This window comes from Saccopteryx leptura, chromosome 9 (assembly GCF_036850995.1).
Source record: "Saccopteryx leptura isolate mSacLep1 chromosome 9, mSacLep1_pri_phased_curated, whole genome shotgun sequence".
NCBI classification, from domain to species: domain Eukaryota; kingdom Metazoa; phylum Chordata; class Mammalia; order Chiroptera; family Emballonuridae; genus Saccopteryx; species Saccopteryx leptura.
Window position 1 is genome coordinate 4910085 of NC_089511.1, and position 23439 is coordinate 4933523.

The following is a 23439-nucleotide window of genomic DNA, read 5'->3' on the forward strand; positions in this document are numbered from 1 at the left end:
TGACCCCAGCTCCAGTATCTCCGGCAGAGAGTTAGGGGAAGAACGGCTTGGCCTTGCCCGGAGCTCCTCGGGTGAGTGTACGTACTCGCCAAGGAGGCGGCAGAAGGGGGGACCTCTGGAGCCGCAGCTCGCCGGGGCTGGGGGAAACCGGAGCCTGGCCCTGGCAGGGCCTCCCAGGGGCCCGGGCAGGGGCAGCTGTCCAGAACTGTCTGTCCATGGAGGGGGCAGGGAGGCCGCCACTCGGAGCACGCCGTGTGCCAGTCCCTGGGGCCCGGCCGCTCAGCCTGCTGGCTCCATCCAGAGCCCGCCCCAAGGGATGCTGGGGGAGGCAGCCAGGATCAGAGCCGCCGGCTGTGCACGCCCCTCCCCCAACAACAGGGGACTAAAGTGGGTCAAGGAGGAAGGAGGGGGCCCAGGAGGGCTGGGGGAGGGGCCCTAGGAGCTCGCAAGGCACCCAGAGGGAGGGGACCAGGGGAAGATGCCTGGAAAAGCAAAACCATGTGTGCAGTGGGCCTGGGGGCCAAGGCCGGCGGGGCAGGGACTGCAGAGGACTTGGGGGTTCTCGGGATCACCACAGAATTAACGCCAGGGGGGGCCTCAGCCCCTGGCTCCTGCCCCAGAGGGTCCTGCTCTTCTCTCCCAAACCCCTGACCCTGGGGGCTCCGTTGTCTCCCAAGCCCACCCCCTTCCAAAGTCTCACAGCCCGTTAGCCCCCAGCAAGGGGTCTGTGAGAAGCACTCTCCTCAGCCCAGGCCTCTGGCACGGACCCAGAGGTGGGCCCAGTGTGGCCCAGCTGTCCGCGGGCCGGGAGGTGCGGTCTGAGCAGGGTGGGGAGAAGCTATCCAGCTGACCCCCTCCTGGGCTCAGCGTGACTGTGGCGTTGCCAGGCCAACCCAGGCCCCAGCCACCAGGGAGGATGGTTCGAGTGGGCCCCATACCCCCAGGGGCATCCTGGCGCAAAACAAAAGGGAGGGAGGCAGGAAATGCCAAACAGGGCTGATCCTGGCCAGGAGAGGAAGCCAGGACCCGGGCCACTCAGGGGCAGGGGCTGGGGGCTCACACTTCCACCCAGGGAGCCCAGGGCTGGCGGCTGCCTCCACCCCTGGCTGGCCCTGGCCAGGAGAGGAAGCCAGGACCCGGGCCACTCAGGGGCAGGGGCTGGGGGGTCTCACTTCCACCCAGGGAGCCCAGGGCTGGTGGCTGCCTCCACCCCTGGCTGGCCCTGGCCCAATTATCAGCTTCTCTCCCAGCTCCCCCACCCTGCACGGCCCAAAAAAAAACAACAAAAAAAAAACGGAAAGAACCACCCAGGCAACTCGATATGGTCCAGAAACCTCCAGGGTCCCTGGGTTCCAGGAAGCCACGCAGGAGGGGGTGGAGGGCAGGGAAGGCAGAGAGAGGGTCGGTGCCCGGAGAGAGAGGTTTCAGGGGAGGAGGAGAGGACGAACTGCTCCCAGGACTCTCTCTCTCTCTCAGTCAGGACGGGCACATTGAGGGGCAGCCTGGACGCGCCCATGAGGGCCAGGCGCCCCCAGGTTCAAAGTCAGGCTCCGGGGAAAGTGTTGAAGGGAGACGAGGCTCTCACAGGCCAGGCCTTGGGCCCTACGGGTGGTTTGCACAGAAACAGGGAGAGGCCCAGAGACGGGGCCCTTTAAATCTTTGAGTCCCTCAGCAACACCACCCACCCCCAATCACCCCATCCAAGATTCCTGGGCTGGGCTAGCTGGACTTTGGGGGTTCGGGCTGGGAGGGGGGGGGCGCACAGGAGAAGGGAGGCTCCCTACCCTACACACAGCCAGCACTTGCCACCTCCCACCGGGGCTGGCCTGGCCGGGTGTGCAGGTCCCAAGAGAGCAGGAAGCAGGGACAGCCCTGTCCACCACCCACCCCAAATGTCCCAGAGACCTGGCTCCCTCCTCCCACCCCCAACCTGCTCACACTGCTTCTCCCCCCAGTGAACTTCAGGAGCAGGCACGGGCAGGCAGGGAGGGGGGAGGCGAGGGCAGCGGGGTGTGCACTTGGCCACCAGCTGGGTCCTCAGGGGGAACGTGATGTTACCAGCCTCAGAGTTCATGGCTGTTTATGGGTCTGTCTCCCAGCCCAGCATGTGCTCCTGGGAGGGGGGGGGGGGGGCGCTCTTTCAACAGGCCTGCAGAAGGTGGCCCTGGGAATGACTCATGGAAAGGCCCCATGGTGTCAGGCAGCCTGGCTGTGACATGTCACCTTGGACCTCAGGCTGACCCTCACCTGCAGGACAGCAAACCTGAGTATCAGCCTCCCGGGCCTGTTGACGGAATGCTAAGAAAATGTGTAGGAAGCACTCAGCCTCAGGAAATACTCTTGAGGACGGCTCTTACCCCTTCCTGCCGCCCCTGTGTCCCCAGAGAAGAGCAGACCTGGACATCTCTTGACGAGAGTTAAGACAGGACAGGGGCACAGAGAGGTCTGCAGACAGGCTCGGCCTCACCCCACATGTCTAAGTAGGAAACTGCGTTCAGGGTCAGCCCCGAACACCTGGGGCGAGACTGCGCAACAGGTAGTTGAGGCGATGGAGACAGGACAGCCAGAATAAAGCCCATTCAGATACCCAGTCGTTCTGAACTGTAGACTCAGCAGGCACAGGGGTGGGGGAAGCCCAGTGCTTTCCTCTCACTGGCCTGGCTGGAGGTCGTCGGGGAGGGAGCAGGTCAGAGACCCGGGGGACAATGAGGCGGTGGACAGCAGCAGCTCCCCTCCACCTGCAGCCCTAAGGGAGTGCAGGGGAGCCCCAAACCCTGGGGAGCCAGGGCCTGGAGGTCAGGAGCCCTGGTCAGGGGACATGGGGGCCTTGGAAATGAACAGCCTGGCCGATGGCTGTCCACTCTACTGCACATGCGCTATGTGAACCGGGGAAGGCTGGGGGCTTCTCTGGACCTCCCTCTTTCCTCTGGCAAATGAGAAGGAACCTCCCCACACACACAACCGGCTCTCTGGATACTCAGAGGGGCCATGAGAACCTCTGGAACCACGCCACTGTGCTCAGAGGTGATGCAAACCCCTGGGGTCATTCCAGCTCCAGGGGCCTACCCTGGGGGCTGCCCAGAAAGCACCAGCAGGCCACCCCACACCCGGCAGCCTGTGCCACTGCCCTCCCTTGCCTCTCTTCTCCTCAGTGCTCTGGCCCTTCAGGGACAGCCCGTCACACCTGTCCATGCCCCTCCAGACATACACTCGCAAATTCCCCCAGGTCCTGTCCCCTCCGGTCCTCGTGGAGAGGGACCGTGGCTTTTCCTTCTCCCTCCTCCCCACGCAGGGCTGGGCCCAGGGCAGGGGAGGTGGCCCTGGGAATGAGTTCAGAACCTCCTTCTGCGATTCCCTCCCCTCTGCCGCAGGCCAGCTGACACGCTCCCGCCTCTGAAGTGACCTCCCAGGACAACGCTGTCCAAAGCCGTCGACCAGAGCAGTCTCTCCATGAAACACGTCACTGGTGTGACCGTGGACACTTGTAAGCCTCACTCCCTCGCCCTCAACTCAACTGTGAACTGTCTGAAGGCGGGGACCCGGCCTCCTCACTGAGCCCTGTGCACCCAGCAGCCACTGAGACCTAGCACAGAGCCCGAGGTCTGCTTCCAGGGACTGAAGGAACTCAGGAAATCTTCATCCAGGGAGTGAATGAGGGAGGGAATTTCAAGTGGCAGGCCCAGAACGGGGACTCAGAGCTGTCTGCAAATGTTCTGTCTGCAATTTCTTGGACATATGCAAATGCACTCAACCCCCCCCACACACACACACACACCTGTAGACCCCCACGTGCATGCCTGGCCACCAAGCATGCCTGCCTTTACATCCTGTCCAGTCCTAGCTGCAGGACACTGGGCAATTTAATTTAATCACTCCGTGCCTCGGTTTCCCCTTCTGTAGACCTGGGATAATCACAGGACCTCATGGGTTTGCTATGAAGTGTAAATGAATAAATTAGTATGAAGTGCTCAAAACCACCAATGACATTTAGTAGTTACTATATATATGCTCATGGATGACCTCTGCTGCTTTCAACTGCCCTCCCCCAGCCCTGCCCCAAAGCTGAGGGCCCCTCAGTGCTCCAGTCCCCCAGAGGACCCCCCCCATGGTGCACATCTGGTCTGCAGGGCCACAGCCCACCCACGGGCAGCCCCCAGCTGCGGGCTAGACGCCAGCCAGGCCCATCTCCGGGCCCCGCCCCCAGTGCCGGGCCTGGGACTGGGGCGTTCTAGGGGGCGCCCGCTGCGCCCGCCAGCCCAGACTAGGAGGGGCGGGGACCCGCAGTGCAGAACAAGCCCCGGCCCCATCGGGAAGCGCAAGCGAGAGCCACAGCCCGCGCCTTCCCAGCCGGCCTCCTGCCGAGGCCGCTTTGTGCCCAAACCCGGGCCTGAGTTATTGCGCCGCAGCCATGGAGCCCTCCCGCGCAGGGGGGCGGCCTGCCGCGTTCCCAGGACAGCCGCCTCAAAGGGGTCCCAGGGCTCTGCCCCCGCGGTCTGGGCAGACTAAGGCCCAGGCGGGACCGCGTTCCCAAGAGCCCCAAATCCGGAGACACCCTCCCCCCAGCTCTTCTCCTACCTCTTACCAACCCCAACCTTCTGGCCCTTCCACCCCGCCCCCCATGCCCCGCATTCTCCCCCCTACCCCGCCCCCACTTCACCTCCAGTTTCTGGAGCCCCATCCTCCTTCCCTCATCTACCAGGGTCCGTATCCAGCCGGGCAACTCTACAGACAGACCCCAGACCCCACCTCCCGTCTCAGAAACCTCTGCCCCGCCCCCCCCCCCAGCCTCGGGTCACAGCCCTGGCTTGGAAAAGGGCTGGATTCTGGGCTGGGCCTCTGAGGGAATGGGCCATGGGAGCCTCCTGGCCTCATTTAGCCATCTGTCAGATGGGGGTGGGAATGTGGGTCCAGTGCCAGGCACCGGGAACACAGCCGTGACCCAGAGAGGCAGGGGCTCCGCTCACAGCCGGCCTGTCCCGGAGGGACCATCTCCGGAGCCCTTCTGGGTGACTTTCACAGGTTTACATTGAGATAGAGTGCGTGGTTGGGGGGCAGGCAGGTGGCGAGCCAGAAACGGCCCTTTTCCCAAAAACAGTCCCTGTGAAGTGAGTCGCCACCCAGAAAAGCCTCTCTCTAAGGCCTGAACTGTGTCCTAGAAATCAAAGGGCTGGACCAGTGGGGGTCCTCTCAGCCCAGAGAAAGACCCCCCTTCCCACATACCTCAGAGTCTACAAAGCACCAATCACAAAGGCTTTCAGCCTCCAGCTCCCCTCAGAACTGCCCCCATTCCCCTGGACTCAAGGGTCACCTCCTGATGGCCCTGTCTCAGGGAGTCTCCCCCCACACACACACGAGTCTCCCCCCCACACACACACGCCCTGCCTACCCCAGGGTCATTTCCCAGAAATGGTGTTACTGACTCCTGTGCTTGTTGTAGACGGCTCCCGGCTCCCGCCCGAATAACCCGCCTGTTCACCTTTGTGGATTCAGCACCACGAACAGTGCCCGGCACACAGTAGGTGCTCCGTAACCATGCACACAGTAGGTGCTCCGTAACCACGCAGGGGGTGAAATGCACGGAGGAACCAATGAACAAGTGGGTCATGGTGGTAAACCTTAAACACCTCGACACCCAGACTGTACCCAGATAAGGGGATTCCAAGACAAAGTGATCCAGTAGGTTTGGAAATCAGGAACTAGGGTTACCCTCGCTTTTCTGAAGTTCACATTACACAGAACTTCCCTTTCACGGAACCAGGACCCGCTCTTTAACCCATCGGCACCGTTTCCGAGAACCGAAAGATACCCGAAGAGGACGCGCCCTTTGACGAAGACAGACACAAAGTGAAACACAGCATCCAAACGCCCACCGGGCGGCAGCCGCGACGGAGGCCCACGGCACCCCAGCTGTGAGAGCCCCCCCACACACACACTCCTTCCCGGGAACTGCACACGGCGGCTCAGCATCGAGCCCTGTGCCGTAGCCTTCAACTTGTCCGTGAGCATCTGGGCTTTATCGCAGCTGATTCTGTGCACCCGTTAGCAAGATGCGTTCAGAGGTCTCAGAGAAGCTGCGGGGAGCTCGTCGGGGTTGTGGCCCTTCGCGTCAAGCTGGGCCAGGGAGAGTGAGCACAGTGGCTGTGATTTGGAAGGTTATGTTTAGAGTTCTGGCAATCCTCAAAAGTGGTGGGTTTTTTTCCATATAAATTAATGAATGGTAATTGCTTCTTTGCTTTCTACCACAATTTGGCTTGGATGTGTGGGAAGCTGCGTTAACATTTCTGAGAGCCCCGCATTAGCATTTTGGAAGCCCCAGGACCGTATCTGCCACAGGTGCTTGGCCGCGGAAAACACTTCCCGTTCTTCCGATGGAACAGCAACAAAATCGTGGACGGCGTTGTGGGGGAGCTCCAGCCTCCACTGCCTGCACGCCCTCGCCACCGTGGCTGCGGAGACGGTGCACAGCCTGCGACGGAGGAAGCACTCGCTTCTCTCTCTGTCTGCAGGGCCAGGGATAGCACAGCGCCTGGCACACGAATGAATGGACAGAAAGGGAATTCACGAGCCAAGTCCACCACCTGCGGGCCTGTCCTCTGCTCCTGTCCCGACAGTCTGAGCTCCGCAAGCAAAGACAAGAGCCTCTTCCCCCTGGATACATGCCTGCATACATGTCCACACGCAGACCAGCTCGAGACAGGACACGCATGCAGACTCATGCACACACAGGACACAGGCACACACGTTTGTGCAACACGTAGTCACGATCACACAGACACACACTCACACATGTATGTGCAACAGAGACACAGAGGCACATACATACACACCCATTCTGGGGCATATGACCTCCCACAAGTCCCCTTCCCTAAGCCTGTCCGCTGTGCCTCTTAAAAAGGCCAGCTGTCCTTGGTGAGGTGGGGACAAGGGACATGAGGGGCGTTGAAGCCTCATCCACAAGCTAGCACCTCTGAGAAGGTAGGGCCACCCCAGCAGGTGACAGGTTGAAAGCTATGTTTCTTCCACTCATTTTTTCTAGCCCTACAATCTGCACACAAACATACAGGTGAGAGAGAGAGAGAGAGAGAGAGAGAGAGAGCAAAGTTAGGCTGCTCGAGAGTGTGACTCCCCAAGCCAACCCGCCAGAGGGGCATTTCGGTTTTACAAAGCCCTTTCTCAAGGTCCTGAGATTTTACTCGCGTTCCTCTCTTGGGGCAGAGCCCCTATTTCACAGAAAATGCAGACAAGACTCACTAAGAACACGGTGACGGTGTGACGGGCTAAGGCGGGGGAGCCCAGGTCTGCCTGTTCAGAATCCCCACCCACATCCCAGGAGCCTAGGGGTCCCGGGTTTTTCCCAAGGCAGACCCTGGCCTGGGTCGCTGGCCGCAGCAAGACCACCCAGCCCTGCCCTGGCCTCAGGCACCATTCTGCCACAAGGTCACTGTATGACCTTCGACATCTGACTTGCCCTCTTTGGGAAAGTCTGATGATTCCTTCCCATGAGGAGGAAGGAGCTCAGCTGGGATTCTCTGAGATCCATTATTGCTCTCGAACAGGAAAACCTGAGGCCCCCACCTGAGCAGTCAGAAAGTGGCAAGTGTCAAGATTAGACGAGATACTGCCAGTAAAGTGCAGAGCCCAATGCCCGGCGTACAAGGGGCGCTCGTTAAATGTCAGCTGCTCTTGGTACTGCGAGTCCATCCTCTGGGCTCAAAGCAAACACGACCACTCTTCCAGGCCTTGCCTGGTCCCCCCCTATCAACAGTAACTCCTCCAACCTCTCCCAGCCCTCAGCCTGCACCTCCGTCTTGGGCTGTCCTGTCTGGTCCTGTGGCTAAGATCTTATGTTCTCCTCAGACTGTGGGCTCACTGAGAGCATGGCCTCCACCTGGTTCATCACTGCATCCTCCTCGGAGCCCTGGCAAAGAGGTTTGGCTGGCCTGGGTGAGAGAGTCCGGATTTAGATAGGGAAGGGGAGGGGAGGGGAGGGGAGGGGAGGGGAGGGGAGGGGAGGGGAGGGGAAAGGAGGGGAGGGGAGGGGAGGGGAGGGGAGGGGAGGGGAGGGGAAGGGAGGGGAGGGGAGGGGAGGGGAGGGGAGGGGAGGGGAGGGGAGGGAAGGGAAGGGAAGGGAAGGGAAGGGAAGGGAAGGGAAGGGAAGGGAAGGGAAGGGAAGGGAAGGGAAGGGAAGGGGAGGGAAAAGATAGAAGGAAGGAGGGAAGAAAAGGAGAGAAGGGAGGACGGATGGATAGATGGATGGATGGATAGATAGATGGATGGATGGATGGGTGAGTGAGTGGATGGATGGATGGAAAAAAAAAGATGTGACTAAAGAACTAGCTGGCCTGACCTGTGGTGGCACAGTGGATAAAGCGTCGACCTGGAACGCTGAGGTTGCCGGTTCAAAACCCTAGGCTTACCTGGTCAAGGCACATATGAGAGTTGATGCTTCCTGCTCCTCCCCCCTTCTCTCTCTCTCTCTCTCTCTCTCTCTCTCTCTCTCTCTTTCTCTTCTCTAAAATGAATAAATAAATTTAAAAATTAAAAAAAAAAAACTAGCTGAGGGAAGAAAAAGTCCAACCCCCCCAAGCTCCACACACACTATAATGCCCCTTCCTGAAAAAGAAATAAAAATGGTCTATAAACATGAGAAAAATGGTTAACCTCACTAGTAATCGAGAAAGTACAAATTAAAACAATGAGCTATTTCTTGCTTGCCAGACTGACACAAAGAAAGGGGTGGGGGAGGAAGAAGAGGAGGAGAGAGAGGAAGAAGAGGAGGAACAGGGGAAAGAGCACGTCCTGTGTGGCCGGACTCGGAGAACCACGCGTTGGCACATTATTACTGAGGGGAAATCGGTACACCCTTCCTGGAGGGAACCTGGAAATGCAGCTCACACATTCTTCGCGCGACTGCCCTTTGACCTAACAATTCCACTTCTAGGGACCTAGCCTAAGAAACACAACGGTTTATCAACGGGGATTCTCACTGCATCCCTGTTTATAACAGCAGAAGAAAAAAAGGGGGGGAAGCCACTAAGTGTCCATCCGCAGAGGCCTGTACATGAGCTCCGGCGCCTCCGTTCTGTAACAGCACGGATACGGAGTCGGTCTCGACTACCGCGAACACGACAGGATCTCTCAGACTGACGGTCTTGTGACCCCAGCTGCACACCTGCGGTACCAAAATGCTTTAAAAAGAAGGTGGAGGGGGGAACTGGGCCCCACCCTCACAGATTCTGGATGATTTAGTCTGTGGTGAGACCCAAATAATGTTATTTCTTTCAATGCCTGAGATGATACTAATGTGCTTCCAAGACTGGAAACCGGCTCGCTGCTACAGTAGCACTGTGACAATAGCAAAAGCCAGCAAGTGTCCTCAAGCAGTACATGACACTATCCAGGTTTCACAGGATGTGTGTGAGCATACACACATCTGCTTCTGTGTACACGCACTGCAGAAAAAGTCTGCAAGGAAAGTGACTAAGTAACAGTGTTTATCTCGGGGCGGGGGCGGGGAATACATTGTTTTTAAAGATGTACAAATCATTTTTTTTTTAACTATGTGAATACAGAGAGACAAGAGGCAAGTTTCACATCCAGGTGAGAGCGGGACAGATCTCTGGCGCCTGTGCCTATGGCCCTGTGTCCTAGCCCCAAGTCCGGGGACTTCTCTAGCCCCTGGAGAAGGCCCGGGTTTCTCTGCTGTCCTTTCTGGCCGCGGAGGCAGCTATAAATAAAGGTAATGGTTATAGACTTGGGCTCCGGAGCTAGACAAGGCCTGGACTAAGCCCCAGCTCTGCGGCCCCCAGCCCTGTGACTCGGGGCCGGGTCCTTCTGGGCCCCCGGTGTGTGCACCTGCGAGACTGCGATCACCAGAGAGCTGTTGTGGGAACCGGGGTGGAGAACACGGAGGGAGAGCGAAAGGCCAGGCCGGGCCGGCCCCGCAAGTGCTGGGTCATGACCGTCCCTCCGTGTGTCCTCCCCCGGGGATCGGGGCTGGCCAGGCTGCTGGCTCTGGATGGGCAAACGTGGAACCTGGTCATTCTCCGCCCACTTTGTCCCCGGGCCACGGAGGCACCTGTTCCAACAATACCAGGCAAAGCTTCGGCAGCCGAAGGAGCCAGGGCCACCACAGGTTGAACTCTCAGACATCTGAAGACAGAGATACCAAGGTCACCGTCATGCGCCCTCGCCCCATCTCGTGTCCAGCGTTCCCCTCCACCCTGCAAAGAGCCGGGGGAGACAGAGGACCACCCCCGAGGCCTGCCTCCTCTGACTCCTCACTCTGTGAACTGCTCACTTCAATTAAGTACCGGGGAAAGACCTAACATCGTTCCAGCCTGCAGTGTCTGAAAGCCCTGGCTTCTCGTATTCTCCCCTTCTTCTACCCATTCCAGCCCGGGTCACACACAGGGAAACTGAGGCCCACCGAGGGAGCCGTCTTGCCCAAGATCACAGAGCACGGTGCCCTCACCCCTGCAGTCCTCCCCTCCGAGAGAAGTCAGATCTCTACTCCAACCTTCCACAAGGCAAAGGGGTCTTTCTTTCTCATGCTGAGTTTTGTCTCAGTGGCAGGTCCCCTGCAAACACATCCCGGTTTCTCCTTCCTGCGTGCTTCTCCCACCCTTGACTCCTACATACGCTGCTCAGGGGCACACACACACACACACACCCCACAGGAGGAGGAAGGCCCTGAAGGTCACTTCGGCTGGACTGCGGAGCCCTGGCCAGCTCCGAGCAGGGAGGGTCAGTTCTGTACTGTCTGAGGTCCCCTCTGCAATGAGGCAAGACGGTGGGGGTCAGACGGGTTAGTCAATTAAAAGTTCTCTTTTCTTTACAATTAGTACGAAAACCTTGCATCGCTTTTATCCTTTAAAAACTACATTTCGTCATCCGGCACGATGTCGGGCCCAGAGCCTTCAATGAACAGTGGCAGTGACACTCGCAGCAGAGGGACGGTGGGCACGCACGAGCCATCCCCCCAGAGCGGCGTGGGGGCTCCCAGCCTCCATTGGGGCAGCTCTCACCTCCTGAACACCGGAAGGGCGGCGGAGGGGCTGAGGAGGGACCGTCACAGACGCCAGTGGCCAGCTGCACGTCCTGCTCAGGCCTTAAAGCTGGTCTATGCCCCCACCCCCCACACACACACACACTGTCAGCCCACCCCGTCATGCCTTCCTTCGCTTGCTCCTTCATTTAGGACCGCATGCGCTCACAAATCAGTCATTTCCTCGCCATTCACTCACTCTCTGGTCCGTTTATTTGTCCCCCCCCCCCCAACAGTTTACACATTTACTCATTCACTAAAAAATCCTCTTGAAACACAAGGACCCAGAGACCCAGGTTGAGGCCACCTACGAGTGAGCGTGGGGTCCTGGAAGCCCGCTGGACTAGCCACACCCCACGCAAAGAAATCGTCCCCACGAGCAAGTTGGGTAGGCTGGCTTGGCCAACGCCGCACAGGGCTGCTCTGGGGCCTGCGGGTTTGAGTCCCGTGGCCCCCAGGAGACAGCACCAGGACCAACACACCAAAGTTAGAGGCGGCAGGCGGCAGGCGGCAGCTGCGTGGGAGGAAGCGCGTGGGCAGGTCAAGCTGCAAAGACACAGGTGTGCTACAGAGATCGTGAGCTCCCCGCACGCGGAGGTGTGCCCGGCCAGGCCGGATGACGCGCAGGGCGCCACAGATACACCCCGAGAGTTGGAATGAAGTGACCGCCATGTTTCCTTCCCAAACCAGGGCCTTCAGGCTTCTGAGAAGTTCAAAGGCAAAAAGTAAAGGTGCGAATCTTCCCGACACGCGTGCCGGGCCCTGGCCGGCCAGTCCCTCTGTGAGGGCACAGGGCATCCGCAGACCTGTCCCGGGCACTGGTCTGTCAAGACCCCCGTGACAGGAGCCTGCACCCTCTTTCCATCCTTCCTCCGCCCCTGGGGGTCCACTCTCCGCCCTCCCCTCTCCCCGGGGACTCTCTAGAGCTGGCGATTGTCTCTGCTCTCCCCCAAGTTCAGCGCTGCAGCCCCAGGGGGCTGGGGACATCGCCACATCTCTGCTTCAGGAACCAGAGCTACAAGGTCTGCAGCCCCAGGCCAAGGGGGTCTGCCCAGCCTGGATGTGGCTGGCAGCCTCGAGTCCCCCCCTCCCCCACGCCAGCTCCACCAGCCAGCCGGGTCCTGCTCCCTAACCAAGCCCAGATGGCCATCACTGCCTTCAGGCAGGTAAAATTCAGTGCAACAGGAGTTAGGTGAACAGTATGTTTTATTTAATTAGGATCAACAGAAGAGATAAACCTCACAGCAGGACAGGGAATGACAACGTTGCAAAAAAGAATTCATGCCTAGGTAACGAAAGGGCACATTTCAATTACAGAGAAAAAGCAGGGGAGCAAAGGTGCCCAGCAGCTCCAAGGACAGCGGCACGGGAGTCTGCGGCACCCGGACCCGCAGAGCGCGCTTGGCCGGCGCTCTCGGGCTGGAAGTCAAGGCAACCGAGAGGCCACCCCAGAACAGCCGCCTCTCACCTGTCTTCCTCACAGACAAGCCAGCCAGCAGCGTGCGGGGCTGAGAGAGTCCGGGGCCAACCTGGGTCCTGGCAGGCAGGTGTGGGGGCCACCCCAGGATCTGCCCTGCCAGCGGCCTCAGTCTCCAGAGAAACGATGTCCCCAAGGACGTTGGAGAGAACGGAACGTTCTCATCTTGAGAATGGTCACTGGGTCCACAGGCTTCTAAGCCTCCCTCCCGCCCGGCCCCCCGCCCACCAGGACTGACGCGGTCCTATCTCTGCCTCAGCTCTGAGCACACCCATCCCACCTGCTCCCACGAGAGAGCCAGGAAAAGCACCCCCACACTCCCAGGAGCGCCCCTTCAGTGTCTGAGCCTCTGCTGCTCCGCTCTACCCAGAATAATGCCGGCCTCGAATCGGATGGCCTTCGGGGCAGGGAGGCTGAGACGCCCGCCCCACCGCCACCCAGGTACTGAGGAGAGGTGGGCCATCATGGTGGTGACGGCTGCCCAACAGTGGGCACCTAGTTGACGCCGCTGAACTGTACACTTAAGAATGGTTAAGAGGGCAGATGCAGGGTTACCTACATCTGACCCCAACCTGTAGAACGGCAGAGTGGCGGAGAGTTCCGAGCCCTCCCCAGACCAGCCAGGTGAGCACCCACAGCACCCGGGCCCCGGAACCGGCGGTTCTAACCAGCTTCACTCCAGGTGACGGTGAGGAACACCCAGCTGAGGACCCGGTGGTCTGGACGAACCCACCCTCTCCCCAAATCAAGGCTCCCCACCCTTCCGAGTGCGGTGCCTTGAATTACCTCAATAAACACTTCTTGGGAAAATGAGCATTCCAAACAACGCACTCTCCAAGTTTCGCACCCCACGGAAAGATGCTTATTTGCACACTCTCCCTCAAAAGGGAATGCTGCCACCAAGCCTTCCTTCCCAGGGCTGGGCGCACCCACCCACACGAGCACACACACACACACACAGGCCCACGGGAACTGTTCCCTCTCTCATCCCCGAAGCCCTGGGCCTCCGGCGACATCAGGCCCATCGCCCCCATTAGCGGCGTGAGGGACGCTGCTGTTACCCGAGTGAGCCCATCCACAGAGCCCCATTTTATATCCCAGTTCAGAAGATGACATGAACATCTGCTTTCACTTCAAGACATTAATTTTCAATTATTGGAGAAAAACAAAATTAGTCCTGACAAATTGCTGGTGAACACAGGCTCTTGTCTGGTGGTTCGTAACAACAACTTCAGGGCCCACCCCACTTAGTGTCCTCCGACCAAGTCTCAGGACGGGTCCCTGTCACCCGGAGTCAATGGCAGCGGTCTCCTTGTCCCGCGTCCTGCCCATTCTCAGACAGCCTGCCCCTGTGGCAGCCAGGTTCAGAGAACTCGGGAGAGGTAGGCTTTCACCTTTCCGGGCAAGGCAGAAATGGAGGGGGGTAGGGGAGCGGTAAATAAAAAACATCCACCCGGACCATTTCTAGCCTCGGACCTTCCAAGGCATGTCTCTCTTTTAGAAGCAGGACTTCCCACACTTAGGCCGGCATGTGGGTCACTCCTGAGTCCAAGGGCGCCCACCCGGTACAAGGCACACTAGAAGCACCTTATAATTCGCACTCGCCATCTCCGACGGGAGAAGGGCGGCTTCCGTGGTTCCCTTGTGAGACCCTTCTCTCCCCCTGCCTAATGCCATCCGGGGGTCCCAAGTCCTTAAACTCGACAGCTCCAGCCTCTGAGATAGGAATGCTCATAATGTCCCGTAACAACAAGAACAAAAAACTATTTGCTGGGGTTCCCATCCACCCAGGAACCTGGTTCAGTCCCAGTCAGAGTCTACAGGAAAAAATCTGTTTTAACTTGCCAACCCCAACCCCAAGGACTCCAAATCCAGAGAACAACGCACTTGATAAAAGATGGTCAACCCGGTAACCTCATCTGACGGGTGTTTTAACATATCCCAGCTCTGCTGTAGTCACTGTATCAATAAGAAACCACTGAAACGTGAGTGAGCAGAAGACTTCAGAGATAATGATGTGGCAATCTTTGAATTTGACTTGTCACAGCTGAAACCAGAGTGTTTGCCTAGCTAACACATGGTGGGGGCTGGCGGGGGGGGGGGGGTGTGGCGGTGAGGGATGCCACAGAAAGGAAGGCCAAAAAAAAAAAAAAGAAAGAAAGAAAACAAAACAACAACAACAAAGGAAAATTATATCTTTAAGAAGAGAATGAAAGACGTTGCTACTTCCAAAGTCAACTGGGTAACCGAGCTCACATTGTGTAATTGACTTTGCCAGTTAGAACAACAGCAGCGTAACAAAGGGAATGTCAGTGTTTTCACAGCGCTAATCTATAACACTGGGAGGCCCTCCGCTGTCAGCCAGGGCTGACAATACAATAGCTTTCAAAGGGATATTACCATCATGCTTTTATTCCTGACATCAATCAAGACAAAGAGAATCCTTTTCACAAGACATTAAAAATCAAACCTTTGTACAAGAATAGGTGAAACAGCGCTCTCCTTCAAGACAGCCGCACAGAGCAATCAGCTAATTGGCACTCCTTGAAAGAGGTAAAGTATTTTTATTTACTGAGTGTACAACCCCACTCGTTGGCTGCCACCGATCCCGGCGGGTAAGCTGTGAATCCAAAGTTTCCATCAGCATGTCCCCCCAACTCCACTCCACCCCACCTCTCTCACGGCAAGCCAGGGGGCTGAAACTTCAGGCGGGACATAGCCCACCCAGGCTTAATTAGTCCATTTTGGGTACAAAACTACTCTGATGACCCTCTAACATGTTTACGTATAAAATGCCCTTGCAAGCGACAGGAATTTGCAGAAATTGCCCAATTCACCAGCCAAGGGTGCATGGTGGTCTTCCCGGGCTACCCACAATCAGGGAGAGCCCCCCTACGGTGTCTGAGGTATTCTTCTATTGTAATTACCCTAGGCCCACAGATAAGAAAGGAGCCCTGACCCCTACCACAAATGGTTTCAAGACACGAAGGTCATATTTAAAAACAAAACAAAACACTAGTGTGCCATGGACAAGGTCTGGGAAAGGGTAAATCCATCTTCACCTCTGCCAAACAAAGAGTTAACCAAACCCACCCACCATTCCACCTGGGTAGAAAAACAGTGGGGCCCTGGGTTGGGGTGGGGGAGGCTGGCCATGCCCTGCTTGCTACCCACCAGACTGGTTTGGGGATGCCTGCCTGTCAGAGACTGGCGCCCGCCTGCACAGGTCCAGGAGCAGGGAGTTAAGAGGTGCTAGTTTTCGCAAGAGCTCATTATCTACACACTCTGCTAACTACTGACATCAGAGTCTGCCAGCCTGCCGACGGGCCCCACAGGCCATGCCCCACACATCTTTGGGGCTGGACAGAGCCACTGGCTTAGGCGGCCCCAAGTCAAAGACTATTGCTGAGGAGGGGGGAGGTCCCTTTGGAACTCAGAGCCAAGGTGTTCTGTGGCGTTTCCCTCTGGTCCCTAACAGACCACCTGCCAAAATTACGCAGAGGGTCCAGTCACCTGAATAGAGAGATGTTACTCTACAAACACCTGCAGCAGAAAAGGATGCTGTCAGTGTGCAGACATAACTGGACGCTGTTATTTATTTTTAAACAGTATCTGAACAAGGGCTGCTGTTCATGTCACTGCAAAAATGGGCAGAAATTTTAAAGCAGGAGGAAACCGGCCACGACACTGCCCCGGAGGCGTCCCGTTCTCCCACCAACGCCACCTCCACCACCTGCGTCAGCCTGTTTCCGAGGGCCAAGCAGCCGCCCGCGTGCACGACCAGCCTCGGTGGCAGGCTGCTTCTTGCACTTACACATCCAAATGAACAGTTAAGAGAAATCAATGCCCCTAATTGCCAGACTATTAAGTCCGACATCAGGGGAAGAATTCCACAGCCACCAGCTTCAGAGTTGGCTACCGATATAGCAATTATTGCAACTTTCTGTTAGACTGAACCAGACCCCCGGCCTTGCATCCCCAGCCAGAGCGCCGTGCTCAGAGAGGCTGCCCTCCGGCTCCCTCCTGCGCCCCACCCCACTCCTTCCCTCGCTCACACGCTGTGGCAGCCCACGGCAGGGCCCGGGCTCACGGGTTCCACCAAACGACGGCTGGATGACTGCAAAGTCACCGGCACCTTGCCCTCTTCCTTTCTGATGCACCTGACGGTTCAATGTTTAGCAGGGGCCTCCTGCCAGAGGCACACAGGGTTACCTTTATTTTATCCCCTATTTAGTTTTTGCAAGAAAACAGGCAGAAGAATCTACAAACAGCAATTACCAAACATAAAGGATGTTTCCGAGGGTGAGACAGTCCCCTTCCAAAGCTGGGAATGGGGGACTTAATTGAGGAAAGCGGCATGCGGGGGGGGGGGTTAAATATTAGGATTAAGTGTCAACTGCCCCACTCCACATGGAAAGCTAAAGGATTTGTTTTGCCCTTCCTACAAGATCATGTACATTTAGCCAAACAAATCTCGACAATTTACACTTGTATATGGTCTCAGCTGAATCAAGAAACCTGTAACCTCAGAACGCCTCTATTTATTACATCTCAATTATTTCCATGGAAACACGGGCAGCGGCGAGCTACACTGTTTCCAAGTCCCTAGACCACCAAATCTGTAAGATGGACTTTTGAGGAGCCGCAAGCTGGCAGGAGGGGGGGAGGACTGAGATGGGGAGGGCAGCACAGAGAAAAGGCACTAGGGGTAGTTTTGGATGTTGGGGTTGTGTGTGGGGGGGGGCTGTGGACACAGCCTCACAGCTAATTAATATGAAGAACTGTAATTAACAGGCTGTTGCTAGACAGAGAAAACTGACAGTATTACAAATGATTCCAAAGTTTTAAGCCGAAGCTGGGGAAAAGATGTGTTAATTTTCCGCATAAGTGAAGAGGCGGTTTCATGGATCTGAGGAGGCAGTAGGAGGGGAGGGAGGCAGGTTAGCCAACAACCTGACACGTATTATCAGCCGAAATAACATCAGTGAGATGTGACGGGAACGGCCCCCAGAACGAGGCCAAAATTATTAAAAAGGGAACAAATCGTTGCACGGCCCCACCACACCACCTGGACACAAAAAAGGGGGGGGCGAATGGTGTAGGGAGGGAAAACTGGTCAGAAAAATGTGCCTTTATAACATGCATGGTTTGGGGTTGTTTTAAAAAAAGAAAATCACAAGGCTTTTGAAAACCAATGAGACTGTCCTCTCCCCCCACCTCGCCTTCCTGCCCTGGCTCCCTTCCCCGTTTGCTGGGTTTTCCAAAAAAACAAAAAAAAAACAAAAAACGCAGACATCCCAGGGGACAAGTGACCCCCACTCCAGAAAGGAGGCTGTGCCCGTGAGTGGGACGTGAACCCACCCGGCCCCCGGGAAGCCCGTTTGATTTTCAGAGCAGCGAGGCCTGTGCTTTCAAATCACACTTTCTGAGCCTCTGTCAGATACCGTTATATTTCTGTCTTTCCTCCCCGCGACGGGCTTTCACATTTCCGAGATCAATGACAAATTAGTCGGGCGACTTGCACAGCAGAATGTGCCGACCAGGAAAGTCCACAATGCCTCTACCTTAGCCCTGACACGCAGCAGTGGAGGCAACAGAAAATAACACAAACAAACAAACAAAAATGTTAAACAGCACCCCTGTCCCTTAAGAAGCACCTTCAAGCATCTTTCAAGGTGAAGACCTGCCGTTTCAAATGCTTGGTGTGGAGCTGTCCACACTCAAGCGCACACTTTTGAATATTGCTTGAGAAGTGGGGGTGGGGGAGGGGTCAGTTCTTGAAAAGCAATAAATCCATCACCGGCTATAACTCTTTATCTATTCAAATTATCTTCTCTCTTAATTCCTCCTTTGATAAGTGGCCACATCTCTATCTACCCTATTCACCCCAGTAGACGGAATAAAAAGCAAAATGGTGAGAGGCAAGGGTTGTAACGCTTCGGGGAAAAGGCAATGGAGCACAGCACAGGGGGAAACGGAGGGTGTCAGACTCCAGGGCCAGAAAGGCACTGTGCTGTGTGGCTGACACTGACGCTTCTCAAACATGCCTACACTGATCTTGCTTGTTCCCAGCTTGCGGCCTCGCCTCCATCAGTTAGCTTGAAGTGTCTGCTACACATCCACACATACGCATTTGGAGAGGGTCACTCATTTTAAGTCCTGTCAAGGCGCATTTCATGAAAGGCTGACGATCAAATCTTGAGTCTTCCTCAGAGATGCACAGAGCGGTTTTAGACTTGGGTTCGGGCAAGTTGGAACCACCTACCTACCCATCTGTTCACTGCAAAGGGCTCTACCTTTGTTTTCTGTGTCTCACCTTCTAAAATAAGGAGGTTGGGCCCTGGCTGGGTAGCTCAGTTGGTTAGAGTGTTGTCCCATATGCCAAAGTTACCAGTTCGATCCCAGGTCAGGGCATATACAAGAATCAACCAGTGAATGAATAAATAAGTAGAACAAATCAATGTCTCTCTCTCTCTCTCTCTCTCTCTCTCTCTCCATTCCTCTCCCTCTAAAATTGACAAGTATATATTTTTTAATTTTTAAATAAAATACAAAAAGGACGTTGGGAGGCATGCATGGATGCAGGTAAGCTCTGCACCTTCCTTGATGAAAAAATCTGCTTCTACACACAGATTTAACACAAATTCAACGGGCGAGTTAAATAAAACTGTTTTCCCAACCAGAGGTTCGGAGTCTACATTTTGTTCTGGGCCACCTTAAGTGCCTCTTCAAGTAGTGAGCAGTGAGCCAGAGAAAGAGAAAAAAAAAAATCAAATACAATTTCAAACCACAGAGCCCTTTTTCTATTCAGCAGAAGGACAAACATCTACTGTCTTCCTGTCCCCTTTTGGGGGGGGGGTCTTTCTTCTGCTTTCCTTGTCCGCCGGTCAGAACACCCTCCAGACCCCCAGTTCCATGGAGCAGGCCAGGCTGTCCCGGATTGGGACGTCTGACAGGGTGAGAGGCCGGAGAGCAACTTCTCTCCACGGAAGAGAGGACAGGCAGCAGGAGGGCGGCTGAGAGTTTGGACTGAGCTGGTCTGCTTCTAAGATGACAGGGAGGGTGGGTCTCTGCTGAGCAGGGACAGTGGGAATCTCCTGGGGCTGTCGCAATGGCGGGTGTCTCAGGGCCCTGGCTGCCTGACTGCGTCCCAGCCATTCCAACCAGGAGTGAGGCTGGCAGGAAGGGAGCTGGGCCCCAACACCCGCTCGCAGGCCGCCAGGAAATGAACTTTTCAGAGCAAAACTGGGCTTGGGCCAGAAGTCATCAGAGGAGTCGGGAGAAGACAAGGGCCTCGGGACTTCTGACTCCAGAGACCCAGCTGCTATCAACCTCTCCCTCCTCTAAGATCTCCCAGGGCGGCCGGGCACCCACCAAGGGGCTGCAGTGGGGACAAAGCCTCAGGCGAGGCCTGAGGGGGCCAGTCAGTGGAGAGAGAAGGGGAGGGGAGGGGCTCAGGAGAGCACGGTCTCTCCCGGGGGCCTCTGCTCTCCGGGGGCCCACTCGAGCTGGGGGCCCTCGGTGGAAATAGAAAGCAAAGCAAGGAGACGAAGGAGCGCGCGTGCGTGGGGTGTAGCGTGTGTGTGTGTGTGTGTGTGTGTGTGTGTGTGTGTGTGTGTGTGCGCGCGCGCGCGCGCGCGCTCACAAACGTGTGCACTCCGGGGACCCATACTGGAAGCCGGCTGGGTGTCAAGGGTGCGGGTGCGGGTGCGCGGGGCGGGTCCTGGGCGACCTCCACGGAGGGGCGCACACGGCGGTCGCTGCGCTCCCCTGGGGACCCGCGTCCCGCCAGCGCAGCGCAGCTCAGACAATGAACTCCTGGCGGAGGCTCCCGGCCCGGCTGGCCTCGGTGGAAGAGGCAGGAAGTGCGGGGGCCTGAGCCGGGCGCGCAGCATGGCCAGGGGGCACCCGGCGGCCGGGGCGCGCGCAAGCAACGCCTGCCGCCCTCGGCGTCCGGGGCGACAAGGTGAGGGCCGAGGAAAGGCAGCGAGGCCCGGGGCCCGGAGCGAGCAGCCTCGAGCTGCCGGCCTCCCGGGCGTCCGGCCTCACCGCCTCTTCCTTTCTCCTGCCGGCCCGCCCGCCGCCGCCGCCGCCGAGATTCGCAATCCCCGCCAAGTCGGGCCCGCACCCCTTGATTGGCCACGCGGGCCCGGGGCTGGCACTCAGGAAGCAGCGAGGGCCCCTCCGCTGCACCCCCAGGCCCGAGCCCACCGCGGCGCCGGCGCCGGGCCGGAGAGGGTCCGCGCGGGGAGGGTCCGCGTCGTGCCCCCGCCGCCGCCGCCGCCGCCGCCTCCGGCCGCCGGCTCCCTCCTCCCCCTCCGCCTCCGCCTCCCCCTCCGCCGCCGCCTCCTCCTCCCCGCTCGCTCGCGCGGGTCCCCGGCTGCCCGCCCGCTCGCCGGTCCCTCCTCCCTCGCTCGCTCCCTCCCTCCGCGCTCGCTCGCGCCTCCGCCGGGCCTCGCTCGCTCACCTTTCACCGAGCGCGGCTTCGCCTGCTTCCGCCTGGACATGTCCGGGGCTCCCGGCGCTCCGTCGCCCTTCGCGGCCGGCTCCCCCCGCCGCCCCCCCGCCGCTCCGGGTAGCCCTTCTCCCCCTTCTCCTCCGCCTGCCTCTCGGAAACTTTTTTTTTTGCAGCCGGGTCGGCGGCTGCGGGGAGCGGCTCACAGGTCCGGGGCAGCCTCCCTGGGGGGGGCGTCCCAGGCTGGCCGAGGCCGCTTGGGGGCGGGGGGAGGCCCGGGGGGCGCGCCGGGGCCCTGCCTGTTGCAATGCGGCAGCTGGGGGCTCGCGGTCCCAGCGGCGGTCCCAGCGGCGCGGGGAGTCCGGAGGCCACTCGGCCGAGCCGAGTTATGCAAAAAAAAAAAAAAAAAAAAAAAAAGCCGCCCCCCTCCTCCTCCCCACCCCCCGCCGGCCCCCGGCCCCTGCGGCCCCCTCCCTCCCTCCCCCACCCCACCGCCACCCTCACCCTCCTCCTCCTTCTCCTCCGCCCCTTGCCGGATTTTTGTGCAAAGTTTGCAGGCGTCCGGCCACGCAGCCCGGTGCGGAGCTCACAATGAACCCATCTGAGGAGGGGGGACAGGGCTGGAGTCGAGGGGTCTCAGGGGGGGAGGAGACCGGGAGGCGGTCGGGAGCACGGAAGCTCAGTACCTCCCGGGGGGGGGGGGGAGGCTTCAAATTATTCCCTGCCGCACAAAAAAAATAATAAATATTAACGGCTAAAAAATGCCCAAACGCCTGGTCTGGAGATTATGATGGATGGGGAGAGGGGATCCCTCAACTCAGCCTACTTGGGGGGCTCGAACGGCTGCAGTGGCTCAGAAGCCGCAGCTCGGGGGCCCCTGGCTCACGCCCCCTTCTCTGGCTCCCGGCTCGGTCTGGCGCCGGCCCCCCGGAGGAGGAAGGGGCGCGCGGGGGGCGCTCAGGCGGTGGCGGGCAGGCGCGCCCGTGCCCCGGGCATCGCTCAGCCCGTGCGCCGGGCCGCCGCTGCCTGCCCTCGGGCTGCGGTGTTCAGCGCGCGGCGCGCAGCCGATCCCCAGGCCGGTGCCAAGTCGCCGGCCCCGCTAGCTGCCTCCATGGGCTAGGGGCTGGGAGAGGGGGGAGGCGGCGGCCGCGGCGGCGGCGGCGGCGGAGGAGGAGGACGAGCAGGCGGCGGCTGGGCTCCCGTCCTCCCGGGCAGCGGCGGCGGCGGCTGCGCCCCGGCTCCTCCGCGCTCCAGCCGGCGCCGGCCCGCCCGCCAGCCTCCCTTGCGCTCCTGTCTTCTTTGTGGTCGCTGGCTCTCCTCCTCCCGATCCGGCTGCTGGGGCTGCACTGCAGAGACACATAATAAAGCCAGGCTTGGCTGGAAATGTAGCCGGGTCCCAGCAGGAGGATGTGAGGAGCGGAGTCCCGGCGGGGGAGCGCTCTGATCCCGTGGGGCGCCCCGCACTGCTCCGGCTCGGATCAGACGGAGAGAGGGCCAACAGCACCGAGCGATGGACAGCGCTGGAAATACAGCTCCGGCCGCCCGCAAAACCCGGACCACGGCGGCAGCGGCGGCGCGGCGCGGCGCGGGCGCGGACACCACAACGGCACGCGGGGCGCTGACTCGGGCGCTGGTGGCAGCGGGGGCGGGAGGAGGAAACAGGCACGCGGCCCACGCGTGCAGTCAAACTCGCCCAGACGTATCAGCATCACATACTGCAGAAAGTGGAGGGAGGGTGGAGAGCCAAACGGGGGTGAATCGTCCCAGTATTGCCACCTCCGCCAACTATGCCCCACAAACACGAGTTATCTCTCCCTGGGCCTGGCTTTTCCCTCGGATTTTGTCCACGGGTCAGTGTTTGAAGACCTTCGGGTCCTCACGTCCACAGTTTCTTAAGCCACTGGGCTAACTCTGTTCCCCCCAAACAAGCATCTGTAGGGTTCCCGCGTCTGGTTGCGCAAGCCTTAGTTAATTTAAGACTTACAAAGGACGATCTTAGCTACAAAGCACAGCCATAGCAGTGCCTGCCCCAGAGGCTGACGAAAGAAACTGGCCCTACTTTCCACAAAGTTTTGCCCCAACCACCAGGGGGCGCCTCGCGCCCCCTGGAGCTCTCGACCAGCAGAGGCTTCGATCTCCGACCCGGCGGGGTAAGGGCTCAGACTTAGGAAAAGTCGGCCCCAGGAGGCTCCCCTAAACCGACTCTTTGAAGCCTCCCCTCCCCCAGCAGCTGCAGGCGGCCAGGTCTAGGGTGGAGGATTGGTCCCGACGTCGCCCCCCTCCCGGGCGAGTGGCGCCACCTTGGGCCGGTTCGCTCTGGAGCTGGGAGAGTCGAGCGGGTGCGCAGCGCGGCGCTGGGGGTTATCAATCTCACGGATCGATAACTTGCCACTTGGAGAGGGGAGGGCTGTGTCCCCTCGGAGACTAGTTACCCAGGGCAACCTTTCACGGAAAAACCCG

At 58.7% G+C, this 23439-nt stretch overlaps 1 protein-coding gene across 2 annotated transcripts in view; it reads right to left on the minus strand.

Moving 5' to 3' along the window:
* Nucleotides 1–21355, minus strand: part of ZNF423 (zinc finger protein 423) — a 315642-nt gene extending 294287 nt beyond the window's left edge. Inside the window, exon 1 of one of the 2 annotated variants that reach the window (XM_066349996.1) lies at nucleotides 20992–21355. In XM_066349996.1, coding sequence (XP_066206093.1) covers nucleotides 20992–21031 — 40 coding nt within the window. In that variant the 5' untranslated portion in view covers nucleotides 21032–21355. The remainder of the gene's footprint in view (nucleotides 1–20991) is intronic. The other variant, XM_066349998.1, reaches the window with a different exon arrangement.
* Nucleotides 21356–23439: the final 2084 nt, after the last annotated feature.